Below are 13261 nucleotides of genomic sequence, written 5' to 3'. Positions count from 1 at the left end.
AAATCAGTCTCTTGGTTTTCTTTCCCCATCACAACCTGCTTGCCCTGCAATGCTCCATGCTATGTGAGCCCCCTTAACCCCTGCTGACCCCCTTGATTTCTTCTGTATGAGACAGGTGGGGTGCTGGGGGTGACCCAGGCTGTGGTTTTGTCTGCTGGATTCTCCAGCTTCTACCTGGCTGACATAGACTCTGGGCGAAATATCTTCATTGTGGGCTTCTCCATCTTCATGGCCCTGCTGCTCCCAAGATGGTTTCGGGACGCCCCGATCCTGTTCAGCACAGGTAGGTGGAATGGAAGAGGAGTTGCTCAGGAGCAGGAAAGCAAGGAGTTGAGGCTTCAGGCTCCCCTGACTCCTGGCCCCACAGCCTTCTCTGGGCTTTGATGTAAATAATTCATCCATTTGTTTAACAAATATTTATTGAGCACCATCCTAGCCATTTGGGACACAAAGATGCCTGCCTTTGTTACAGTATAGCAAAAGAGATGAGATGTGTAGGAAAATCACAGGGCAGGTTAAGATAAAGAGCTACAGTGCTCAGTGGCAAGAGAGATGGCTTCTGTTTGAGGTGAGCCAGTAACAGAGCTGGTCATGAAGGATGGTAAGTTTTAAACATCTTTGGTGAGAAGAAGGTCACTCTTGATGGAGGAACCATCATTTATACAAAGACACAGAAGTAGGAGGTCTTAGGATATGTCCTGAGAGCAGTAAATTGCTTAATTTGTCTAGAACAGTAGTTCTCAACTGGGTGATTTTGCCCCCATGGGGACATTTGGCAATGTCTGGAGGCATTTTGGGCTGTTACAAATGGAGGAAGGGGGGGTTGTTACTAGTGTTTAGGGTATAGAAAGATGCTGCTAAACATCCTAGAATGAACAGGACATACCCCTGCACCGGTACCCCCAACAAAGAATTATCTGGTCCAAAATGTCAGTAGGACTGAGGTTGAAAAACCCAGGATAGAACATAGAGGAAAAAAAATGGGAGATGAGGCCGGGTGCGGTGGCTCACACCTGTAATCCCAGCACTTTGAGAGTCCGAGGCGGGCCGATCACGAGGTCAAAAGATTGAGACCATCCTGGCCAACATGGTGAAACCCTGTCTCTACTAAAATATAAAAATTAGCTGGGCGTGGTGGCGTGTGCCTGTACTCCCAGTTATTTGGGAGTTTGAGGCAGAAGGATTGCTTGAACCTGGGAAGCGAAAGTTGCAGTGAGTCAAGATTGTGCCATTGCACTCCAGCCTGGGGCCTGGCGACAGAGCAAGACACTGTATAAAAAAAAAAAAGAAAAAAAAGAGCGATGAGAGGTTGCGACTTAAATACTAAGCTTTCTAGAGAAAGGGATCCTGGAGCAGTCAAAGCCTATATGGAGGGTATGTGGATGATCAGAACATAGGGTGTTGAGCAGAAACCCTGTGGGAAAGGCCTGGATTTGGAAAGTGGAGAATAGTGAGACAAAGGGTGAGGGGGATGAAATGACAATTCAGAAAGATCTGTCCTTAGTCCAAGACTTAGGTTTACATTTGCGAGGGTAAGATTCCTGGGCCTGGATATAGAATCAGAGCTCCCTTCCTGCCTGGCCCCAACCCTTCATAGGCTGGAGCCCCTTGGATGTATTACTGCATTCACTGCTGACGCAGCCCATCTTCCTGGCTGGACTCTCGGGCTTCCTACTAGAGAACACGATTCCTGGTAAGTTGAGGCCAGGCCCTAGCAGACTGGGGAATGGCCAGAAAGCCATCACTCCCTGGGTTGGGTAATGGCCTGACAAACCTCTCTTTTGCAGGCACACAGCTTGAGCGAGGCCTAAGTCAAGGGATACCATCTTCTTTCACTGCCCAAGAGGCTCGAATGCCTCAGAAGTCCAGGGAGAAGGCTGCTCAAGTGTACGGACTTCCTTTCCACATCCAAAACCTGTGTCTCTGCATCCCCCAGCCTCTCCACTGCCTCTGCCCACTGCCTGAAGACCCTGGGGATGAGGAAGGAGGCTCCTCCGAGCCAGAAGAGATGGCAGACTTGCTGCCTGGCTTAGGGGAGCCATGCCCTGAATCTAGCAGAGAAGGATTCAGGTCCCAGAAATGACCAGCACTCCTACTTCTGCCCTGGGTAGTTTAGCCCTAACTCATCTGCTGGAGAGTCAGCTCCAAGCTGTTCTTTCTCATAGGCAAAGGGTATATGTGTTTGTATTACATGGGCCCACCTAGAGATTCCATTTCCCAATAGGATGGGTTGCCTTTACTTGTCTTAATTAGGCCTAACTGTTCCAGAACAAAGGCCATGATTTAGTGGACCATAAATGAATGAGATTTTTGCCTGTGTACTATCAATGCCACTTGAACCCCAGCATTCACTTGAATACTTATTGAGCATCTTCCATGTGCAAGGTCCTGGAGCTAGATATAGATAAGACAGGGTCCATGCCCTCTTAAGGCATTCACGGGTTAAAAAGACCTGTGTAATTATGAAAATGCAAAGCAGAAAGCAGTCTGTAATAGATTAAAATAATGCTGTGGGAGCAAAGAGGAAAGGATAATGAATTCTGATTGGGGACAGTGGGAAAGGCTTTATGCAAGAAGCAGCACTGAGGGTGGCCTTGACAAGTGGGGAAGATTTTTGGTTTTGGAAAATGGTTGTAGAGAATTTTTTAGGTTCGGGGTCCAGCTTGAGCAAAGCCGTGACTTGTACAAAGTCCAATATAGCTGAGGCATTTGAAATTTCTCAGTAGTGAGGGAGCGTAAGTACGGGAACGATAGAGAAATGAGGCAGGAGAGGTAAAGGATGAGGTCAGACTATGGGACTTATGCCTGGGAGGCGCCTTCCTTCAAATCTAGTGCTGGTGGAGGACCTGAGAGATTCTTGAAGTTCAATCCCTTCATTTTGTTAAAAGGAGACTGGGGCAGGGCGCGGTGGCTGAAGCCTGTAATCCCAGCACTTTGGGAGGCTGAGGCGGGCGGATCACGAGGTCAAGAGATCGAGACCATCCTGGCCAACATGTTGAAACCCCGTCTCTACTAAAAATACAAAATTAGCTGGGCGTGGTGGCGCGTACCTGCAGTCCCAGCTACTCGGGAGGCTGAGGCAGGAGAACTGCTTGAACCCGGGAGGTGGAGGTTGCAGTGAGCCGAGACTGTGCCACTGCATTCCAGCCTGGCGCCTGGTGACAGAGTGAGACTCTGTCTCAAAAAAAAAAAAAAAAGGAGGCTGGACAGGTAGGGGTGGGAAAAGAAGTGACTCGAGTTTGACAAACCCAAACCTGGGCTTCTTTCTCCAGCCGTCTAGCCCGCTATTCTTTCTACTCTGCCAGCGTGACTACTAGCTGGCCACCCGGTCTCTCCTCCAGTTACCCAGGCCACTGCGGTGCTCCTCTCACATCATTGTCCCCGGCCCCGAAGCCCCACCCACGCCAGGCATAGGCCCCGCCCCTGTGTTTCAAAACCCTGCCTCATCTCGGCGGGGGGGTGGAGATCGGCCTCTATTCTAGGCCTTTCGGTTTGCGCGGGCGGGCAGGAGCGCGTGCGTGCGGCAAGGAGGGTGGGAGCTCCCGCGGCCGCTGACGGTAGGTGGGCTCGTGCTGGAGGCCCGCCGGAGCCAGCCAGCGAGGGGCCGCTCAGACGCTGCGGGTTTGGCCTGGCTGGAGCGCTTTCTCCCAGGAGGGAGCGCGCGCTGCTGGGTACCCGGGCAGGCCTCCGGTGGTGGGCGGGGCCGCGCCTGCGCAGTCCGCCGGCTGCGGCCCGGCGTGAGTGGTGGGGTTATTCCTTGGCACCCTGTTTGGTACGACGAAGCTGCAGGTGGCCGGTTTGTTGCCCCTTGAAGGGTCCCGACCACGCCCCAGTGCAGCCAGTGCTGTAGAAATGGGAAGGCGGACGGTGAAGGCTCTTCTAGCCGGGGCGGATTGAAGCAGGACGCCTGGTGGCTTCTGGGGTGGGGCTTTTGATGATGGGACCTAGGGTTAGCGCTCTCCCAGGGGGAACTGGGCGGGGCCCAGCCTGAATGCTCTCTGGGGCCCTACTACCCTCTGCAGGGCTTCGGAGGAACTGCCCAGAGGGGTCTCGGCTGAGGAGCGGAGCTCGGTGTAGACAAACAGTTCTCGAGGGACCTCTCCACCTGGATGCCCCTCAGCGCTCCTCCTCTCAAGAGAACTAAACCCGTGAATCTAGTTAATGTGAAAGTTAAAGGCAGCCTTGAAGGCAAAATGAAAAGGGTGAAATATAGAGGCTTCGGACGCAGAACGGGACGCGTGTAGTGGGAGCAGGCAGCTCGGGTCTGGTGCCCAATGTAACATCAGGCCTTTTTATAGGGCCGCTTACTCGTGGCCACATTTTCAACTCCTCCCCCTTTAGCCAACAAACAAACAAAACCCATCAATTTGAGGGTTCTGAGCTTCCAGGCTTTCCGAAGGAATGGGCTAGAATAGTAAACCCAATTTTGGCAACTCTTAGAGTACACTGGGGAGTGCCTGCAAGGGAGATAAAAGGATTTGGCCACTTTATTTGTGTTTGTAACCTTTGGCAATGCGGAGCTCTTGTCCAGCTAGGACCAGCTTAATCATCCATGACCACTTCGGTCCCCGTAAGAGCAGGGTGTGGGAAATGTGACGGAAACACTCTTCTCCACACTCAAGATTTTGAGGCTGCCACAAATAAAAATCACCATATATATGTGTGTGTATGTGTGTATATATATATTTTTATGTCACAAGTTAAGTCATAAAGTCACATTTCGAAAACTAGGTTATGCTTGGAAGAATGATGGTTTAGATTGAGATGGAAATGACGTGTTAATCAGACTTAATAAGGAATTTCATTATTTATATTCTAAATTTTTCCTTCCTGGTACTTCTCATTTTGTATTTGGAGACTGGAATAATGAAGGAAACTGTCATCTTTTTTTTCTCCGCCACAGGAAAAATAATCACATTCCCTGTCAAGCAGCCATAGTTCTGTCTACTAGGTTAAGGCTACTACTTTAGCTGCTGGCGTAGGGGCCTCCAGGCTGTGCAGTTGGGCGTGATGTCATTGGTGGCGGTGCACTGGAGTGGGAACTTGGAGGATGAGTTCTGCGGAAGTTAACTCAGTCTTTACCTCTATGATGTGCTCTGCCTTGTATTCATGACTTCCTAGTCAATCTGGTTCTTGTTGAAATGGAATTTAGATCTTTTCTGTTGCTCCTGGACAAAAGTTCTTAGCTCTTTTTTGTGTCGTTGATCCTTTTGAGAGTTTGATGATAGATATAGACCTCTTCCCCCTCCCCATGCATATATGCATGTACGCACAACATTTTCATACAATTCTAGAGGATTCACATGCATTGACTCTAGATTAAGAATCTCTGCTAGGCCGGGCGCGGTGGCTCAAGCCTGTAATCCCAGCACTTTGGGAGGCCGAGGCGGGTGGATCACGAGGTCAAGAGATCGAGACCATCCTGGTCAACATGGTGAAACCCCGTCTCTACTAAAAATACAAAAAATTAGCTGGGCATGGTGGTGCGTGCCTGTAATCCCAGCTACTCAGGAGGCTGAGGCAGGAGAATTGCCTGAACCCGGGAGGCGGAGGTTGCGGTGAGCCGAGATCGCGCCATTGCACTCCAGCCTGGGTAACAAGAGTGAAACTCCGTCTCAAAAAAAAAAAAAGAATCTCTGCTTTGGGATAGGCGCGGTGGCTCATGCTCATAGTCCCAGCATTTTGGGAGTCCGACGCGGATGACCTGAGGTCAGGAGTTTAAGACCAGCCTGGCCAACATGGAGAAACCCCTTCTCTACTAAAAATACAAAAAAATTAGCCAGGTGTTGTGGCAGTCACCTGTAATCCCAACTACTGGGGAGGTTGAGGCAACAGAATCATTTGAACCCAGGATTTCAGAGTCAGAGGTTGCAGTGAGCTGAGATCATGCCATTGCACTCCATCCTGGGCGACAGAGCGGGACTCCGTCTCAAAAAAAAAAAAAAGAAGAAGAATCTCGGTTTTAGGGATTTAAAAAAAATCCTGAGAGCTTCCTAAACTTTGTTTTTAGATAATGATCAAATAATTTGAATTTCCTGGCCCTGACACTATGATCTATATGATGTTTTATAAGACAAGAACTATTACTTCTCTTCTAGTTCTGGGAAAGGATAGCAGTGACATAAATTTATTAGCAATGTGATAGAGATGGAACAAGAAGGGTTTAGGTTTCCACATTATGTTATAGTATTAGAAAGCAGACATACTAACATTAACAGAGGCTTAAACACTATGGAAGAAAGATTTTTTGCCCTCTAGGAATGTAATATGGAAAAAAAAAAACCTCAAGATTTTAAATATACTTTTAGTGGCCAAGAGGTAGTAAGGTCAGTGCTCAGCTGATTGTATACTGGGAGAACATAAATCCATGCTTTCTATCAGGGAGGATTTTCTTGAGATTTTAGTTGATACAGAGTGGTTTGGGTGGTGCCCTTCCTAGGCCAGCATGATCGTGAGGCACTTTACTAAATTAGGACTTTCTTGCAGATGGAGGAACTGGAGCAAGGGCTGCTGCTGCAGCCGTGGGCATGGCTACAGCTTGCTGAGAACTTCCTCTTGGCCAAGGTTTTCATCACCAACCAGGGCTATGCCTTGTTGGTTTCAGATCTTCAACAGGTGTGGCATGAACAGGTGGACACTAGTGTGGTCAGCCAGCGAGCCAAGGTAAGTATGAAGAGAAATACTGCTGTGAGGTGGTGGGGGATCCCATTCTTTCCTAGTGAAGGGATGTTAACGCCAACCAGCTTACTGGTCTGTAGGTTCCGAAGGAAGGTTGAATGGGGTTGAGACAATTCCAGTTAATGTCCTGTACTTCTACCTATAGCCCTGGAATCTTTGTGTGTGTGTCTCTGTGTGTGTGTGTGTGTGTGTGTGTGTGTGTGAGAGAGAGAGAGAGAGAGAGAGAGGGAAAGTTTCTTTTTTTTTTGACAGAGAGAGAAAGTTTCTGTGCCCCGTGTATGATAACATATATCCTTTGATCTTGATAGGCCTTCTGTAAGTTCATCTTGCCCAAGGCAGAATTGTGAAGTAGGCCAGTAGATCTCTGTGACTCTCTCCTTTTTGGTTTCTTCTTTCCCCTTCCTCTCATGTCCTTTGTCTTCATGTTAACCAGGGCTTTCCATTGCCGTTACTTAAGACGGAATTCGTTTCCTTTTAGCACCCTTCCCCTGTACCACTGCTCTCTCTTTAGGAGCTGAACAAGCGGCTGACTGCCCCTCCTGCAGCTTTCCTCTGTCATTTGGATAATCTGCTTCGCCCATTGTTGAAGGATGCTGCTCACCCTAGCGAAGCTACCTTCTCCTGTGATCATGTGGCAGACACACTGATTTTACGGGTGCGGAGTGAGCTCTCTGGCCTCCCCTTCTGTTGGAATTTCCACTGCATCCTAGCTAGTCCTTCCCTGGTAAGTACAATTCGAATATGAGGTTGGGAGAAGGATGCCAGCTGCTTTGACATGAAGCTTTAGGTGCTTTTATATTTTTTGCAAATCTTGTTTGAAATTCTTCTCTAATCAGAAAACTTTCCTTGACAAGACAGAAGGCCGAAAGGATTCTTGACTGTTATATTTCCCTTCCTTGCAAAAGAAGCAGAGTATTGGGTGTTTTTATGCATTCGTTTATTTATTCAGCATTTTAAAAGCATCTACTATGGGCTAATTGTTGGTTATCCAGACATGAAACAATATAGCCTCTTCCTGGAGTTCATAATCTAGTGAGATGACAGATAAATGGCAAATTATGATCAAGTATGATAGGTTCTTTGATTGCAGTAGACCCTGGATGGTTGAGGATTGGAGAAAACCTCTTTGAGGAGACTGTTACTGAGGTGAGTTTTGAAGATGAGTAGGAGCTAGCTAGGAGAAAATAAATAGAAAAGTCATTGTAGGCAAGAGGTATAGAGATGTGTAAGTGTGGGGCACGTTTGGGAACTTCATGACTGCTGTGTAGATAGGAAGGCATGAGGAATGAGGGAGGCAGTGGCCAGATCTTGAAGGATCCTGAGTTTGGATTTTATCCCAAAAGCAACAGGATTCATTGAAAAACTTTAAACAGGAATTAACACGATCCAGTCCGTGGTTTGTCAAGATTATTCTGGCAAGAGGGTAGAATATGTACTACTGTTAGGTACCTTTATAAACATTATCTCACCATTTAATCCTTACAACTGTCATTCAGGATAAGTATTATTATCCCTGTTTTTCAGAGTAGGATACTGAGATTGAAAGTCACTTGTCCAAAGCCATCAGCTTATGAATAAATGAGCTAGAATCTGAATCCCAGATTAGTGTGATCCAAAGCCTCATTTTCAAAGACTAGGAGGAAAATATCCTCTACTCACTCCTAGCTTTATGTTTCCCAAGAGATGTTATTAGAAATTCAGAGTGGATGTTAAAGACTAGTTTTTTTGGAATAGCAGACAGGGCTTCAGTCAGTAGCACTTAGGGGACAGGGTCTTCTTTGGGAGGCCTAAGGGTATAGATTTGTTAGCAGAAGGATCTGAAGACAAGAGGACATCATTTTTTGTCTCTTCTCTCTCTCTCTCTCTTTTTAAGACGGAGTCTTGCTCTGCTGCCAGGCTAGAGTGCAATGGCTAGAGTGCTCACTGCAACCTCCGCCTCCTGGGTTCAAGCAATCCCCTATCTCAGCCTCCCAAGTAGCTGGGACTACAGGCATGTGCCACCACGCCTGGCTAATTTTTTGTATTTTAGTAGAGATGGGGTTTCACCATGTTGGCCAGAATGGTCTTGATCTCCTGACCTTGTGATCCACCTGCCTTGGCTTCCCAAAGTGCTGGGATTACAGGTGTGAGCCACTCCACCTGGCCTTGTCTCTCTTCTTTAGTTTCCCACAGGGGATGTGTGATACTTTGGCATCAATAGATGACTGGATGGAAAGACTTTTTGAGAAACTGTTTGCTGCTGTTTATTTTTGATCTGGAGCCCAGTAAAACTAGAACTGAGTGCCAGGGAATTACTTATCATTCATTTATGAGCTAATAAGGCCTATTAACAGTGCTTAGCATATACTCACATTTGTTGATTTCAATAGAATTTCTTGTGAAATTTTCCATCTTGTAAATAAAAATAAATTAATTAAATTAAAAATAAAGACATACAATTAAAAAAAAAATCACACAATCTTGCATGTTCTTCACATGTACCCCGAAACCTCAAATGCAATAAAATAAATAAATGGGGAAAAAAAATTTGTAGAGATGGAGGTCTGTCTGTGTTGACCAGGGTGGGTCTCAAATCCTCACCTCAAGCAATCCTCCTACCTTGGCCTCCCAAGGTGTTGGGATTACAAGCAGGAGCTGGCCCCATCCCATACTTCGTTTAACACATTTAAACTTCCTAAGTAACACCAGGGGGCAGTGTTTCCTCAATAATGTTTATTCTGGGCCCAAACCATTCGGGCAGCCTTTGGGAATCAGTAGCAATAGCTAAGTCTCCTTTTTCATTACATGGATCTAGAAATTCGGAATATGTAATGTAATTGTGAAGGCAGTTCTCCTTGGAGGCTGATGGGCTCTGATAGTTTCTTTTTCCAAAAGAATACAGTAAGGAACACTAGTATACTGATATGATAATTGGAAAAAAGTATGTAAGGAAAAACTAGCTATTCTAGGCAAATTCCTCTAATTGGAGAAGTACAATAAAGGAAAGAGACAACAGGGTTTAGGGAGGGGTGAATCTTGGTTTGCCATAGAAAGAAATTAGCTTTGAATAATTGATGAACAATTGTGCTTTAAGTTAAAATAAAATACTTATAATTAAAAGAAGAATACTCTCGTAGGGAAACCCCTGAACCTGAGAAAGCTTTATATGGAAAAAGTTAGAGCCAGTGTACACTGGTAAGGACGTAGGTGGATACTATTTCAGGTCTGTGTGTATGTCTGTAAGGTCACACAGTCATAATTTTAGTTTGTAACTCATTCTTGTGATTGTTTTCATTTAATTTTTTTGAATGAGTAATTCTTGAAAAAGGCAAACATTTCAAACAACATTTAAGTGTATACAGTGAAAAAAATAGATCTTTCTACCCTTTCTCTAGTCCCACCTTTCCCTTCCCTAAAGCAACTACCAATATCGGCTTCTTGTGAATTCTTTTTTTTTTTTTTTTTCAGACAGAGTTTCACTCTTGTTGCCCAGGCTGGAGTGCAATGGCAATGGCGCGATATCGGCTCACTGCAACCTCCGCCTCTCGGGTTCAAGCAATTCTCCTGCCTCAGCCAACTGCGTAGCTGAGATTACAGGCATGCGCCACCACACCCAGCTAATTTTGGATTTTTAGTAGAGATGGGGTTTCTCCATGTTGATCAGTCTGGTCTCAAACTCCCGACCTCAGGTGATCCACCTGCCTTGGCCTCCCAAACTGGTGGGATTACAGGTGTGAGCCACTGCTCCTGGCCATGAATTCTTAAAGCTATATATGTACATACTGTATTTTATCCTCATATGACCAAATATATATCTGTGTAGTTGTATATTTTTTTACAAATAGTATCATGCTGTACACAGTGTTGAGTACCTTCTTTTTTTCACTTGATTATAGAACTTACCCACTGATTCACTTGACTAGCCTTAAAAAAAAAAAAAGGTCAGGCGAGGTGGCTTACACCTGTAATCCCAGCACTGTAGGAGGCCAAGCGGGCGGGGGGTGGATCATGAGGTCAGGAGTTCGAGACCAGCCTGACCAACATGGTGAACTAAAAATACAAAAATTAGCCAGGTGTGGTGGTGTGCACCTGTAATTCCAGCTACTCAGGAGGCTGAGGCAGGAGAATCGCTTGAACCCCGGAGGCAGAAGTTGCAGTGAGCCAAGATTGTGCCACTGTACTCCAGTCTGGCGACCGAGTGAGACTCCTTCTCAAAAAAAAAACAACCTTGAAATTATTCATATCAACACATTCAGAGGACCTGCCTTTGTGTTTTTCAATGGGAGTATAGCATTTTATTTAATGAATGTTATTTAATTGATCTACTCTTAGTAGACACCTAAGTCTTTTGTTGTTGTATACAGTAACCTTGTATATACTTTTTCTGCATGTAAATGTGTGAGTAAATTCCCCGAAGTGAAATAGCTGGGTCAAGGTATATTTGTATCTTTTAATTTTGCCAAATAACATAATGCCAAATTGTCTTTCAGAGACATGCAGCTTAACTCCTTCCAGCTATACAGGAGAGAGGAGAATACCTGTTCCTCATACTTCTCCATCACAACATACTTACATTAACAAGCTCATGATTCCTAAGTCTACAGGGTATTATGGAATATATTAGGTTTTGGGTCTCTGTTTGCTTGTTTGCTTTCTCCCTCCCTCCTTTTATTTTGAGATGAGGTCTCATCATGTTGCCCAGGTTGGTCTTGAATTCCTCAGCTCAAGCGATCCTCTCACCTTGGCTTCCCAAAGAGTTGGAATTACTGGCATAAGCCTCCGTTCTTGGCCCCAGGTCTCTGCTTTCTGACACTGAGTCCATCTTCATTTATGACAAACTTCATCTCTTCCCCCTTCCTGTTGTCTGTTCTTTCTAGTATCTAATATAATTCTTGATATTCCACATTTTGGCTTTCAGGTTTGTCACATCTTTGGACATTTTATGATTCCTAGGAGCCACATCCAAAGGTTTCTTAGTGGCAGAAAGAGACAGGTTTTGGAACCAGCAGACATGAATTTGTAACTCAGCTCTGCCACTTTGAGACTGCTTGTATTAATTTAGATAAGTGCTGAATTTTTATGATTCAGTTCCTTCTTCTGCAAAAGAAACCAACCACAGCCTTACCATCGAGTCATCAGGCTTAATTAAAAGAACATATGTAATCTTACTTATGTTTAGCATTATAGTGGACTGTGAGGGCAAATATTTCAACTCTATAACTTTTCTTTTTAAAAGAGATGCTGGAGCTGGGCATAGTGACTCATGCTTGTAATCATCACACTTTGGGAGGCTGAGGCGGGCGGATCACCTGAGGTCAGGAGTTCAACACTAGGCTGGCCAACATGGTAAAACTGCATCTCTACTAAAAATACAAAAATTAGCTGGACGTGGTGGTGCATGCCTATAATCTCAGCTACTCAGGAGCCTGAGGCAAGAGAATTGCTTGAACCCAGGAGACAGAGGCTGCAGTGAGCAGAGATTGTGCTATTGCACTGTAGCCCGGGTGACAGAGCGAGACTCCGTCTCAAAATAATAATAATAATAATAAAATAAAATAAATAAATAAAAGAGATGCTGGATATGATGGCTCATGCCTGTAATCCCAGCAATTTGAGACGCCAAGGCAGGAAGATTGCTTGAGACCAGGAGTTTGGGACAGGCGGGGCAACAGTGAAACCCCTATCTACAAAAAAAAAAAAAAAAAAATAGCTGAGTGTGGTGACACATGCCTGTAGTCATAGCTACTTGGAAGGCCAAAGTAGGAGAATCACTTGAGCTTAGGAGTTCAAGGCTGCAGTAGGCTGTGATTGCAGTACTGTACTCCAGCCTCACTATATCACCTGATATGATTCATCTTGATCTTTTTTGTTTGTTTGTTTATGAGATGGGGGTCTTACCATGTTGCCCAGGCTGGTCTTGAACTCCTGGGCTCAGGTGATCCTCCCGCTTTAGCCTTTAGAGTAGCTGGGATTACAGGTGTGCACCAGCACACCCAGCTTCATTCATCTTGAGATTGAGACCGGTCATTCTGCTCCCCTGCTAATGACTTACGGACATTTCTATGAGAAATCTGAAGACTTTGGGGGAAAATTATAAATAGCTTTTCCTCTGAAAAAGATTAGCAGCTCCTATTTTTATATCTATTATTCTTCCTATTATACTTCCTATTATATCTATGTATTTTCCTAACCTCCTTAACTGTTGTGAACTCTTTGATGGCAGAAGCTTGATAGGGTCAGAGTACATATTAGGAACCCAGTAGATATCTGTTGAATTGACTGATGAACTGTCTATCTTCATATATTGCTGTCTATAAATTAAAGGGAGGGGGCTGGGCGTGGTGATTCACAGCTGTACTCCTAACACTTTGGGAGGCCAAGGCAGGTGGATCATGAGGTCAGGAGTTCCAGATTAGCCTGACCAACATGGTGAAACCCCATCTCTACTAAAAAATACAAAAATTAACCAAGCCTGGTGGCATGTGCCTGTAATCCCAGTTACTCAGGAGGCTGAGACAGGAGAATTGCAGTAGGTGGAGGTTGCAGTGAGCCGAGATTGGCCACTGCACTCCAGCCTAGGTGACAGACTACATCTCAAAAAAAA

The 13261-nt window shown here is 45.4% G+C and overlaps 2 protein-coding genes across 5 annotated transcripts in view; both read left to right on the top strand.

The window, feature by feature from the left end:
• The window catches only part of SLC23A3 (solute carrier family 23 member 3), a 9791-nt gene extending 7263 nt beyond the window's left edge, over positions 1-2528 (top strand). Inside the window, exons 8-10 of the mRNA XM_037740858.1 lie at positions 116-283; positions 1598-1693; positions 1788-2528. Of these exons, the coding sequence (XP_037596786.1) occupies positions 116-283; positions 1598-1693; positions 1788-2083 (560 nt within the window). The 3' untranslated portion in view covers positions 2084-2528. The remainder of the gene's footprint in view (positions 1-115; positions 284-1597; positions 1694-1787) is intronic.
• An 884-nt stretch (positions 2529-3412) lies between these two features.
• NHEJ1 (non-homologous end joining factor 1) overlaps positions 3413-13261 on the top strand; it is an 89806-nt gene continuing 79957 nt past the window's right edge. For 2 of the 4 annotated variants that reach the window (XM_017535209.2, XM_017535208.2), the window contains exons 1-3: positions 3413-3557; positions 6487-6663; positions 7190-7402. In XM_017535209.2, the coding sequence (XP_017390698.1) occupies positions 6487-6663; positions 7190-7402 (390 nt within the window). In that variant the 5' untranslated portion in view covers positions 3413-3557. Of the gene's footprint in view, positions 3558-3601; positions 4164-6486; positions 6664-7189; positions 7403-13261 lie in introns of those variants that run through there. The other 2 variants (XM_017535206.2, XM_017535207.2) reach the window with 2 other exon arrangements.

The sequence above is a fragment of the Cebus imitator genome, unplaced genomic scaffold, assembly GCF_001604975.1.
Source record: "Cebus imitator isolate Cc_AM_T3 unplaced genomic scaffold, Cebus_imitator-1.0 Scaffold91, whole genome shotgun sequence".
NCBI lineage: Eukaryota > Metazoa > Chordata > Mammalia > Primates > Cebidae > Cebus > Cebus imitator.
The sequence above is the reverse complement of the archived record's forward strand: the minus strand, read 5'-3'. Positions and strand labels throughout refer to the sequence as shown.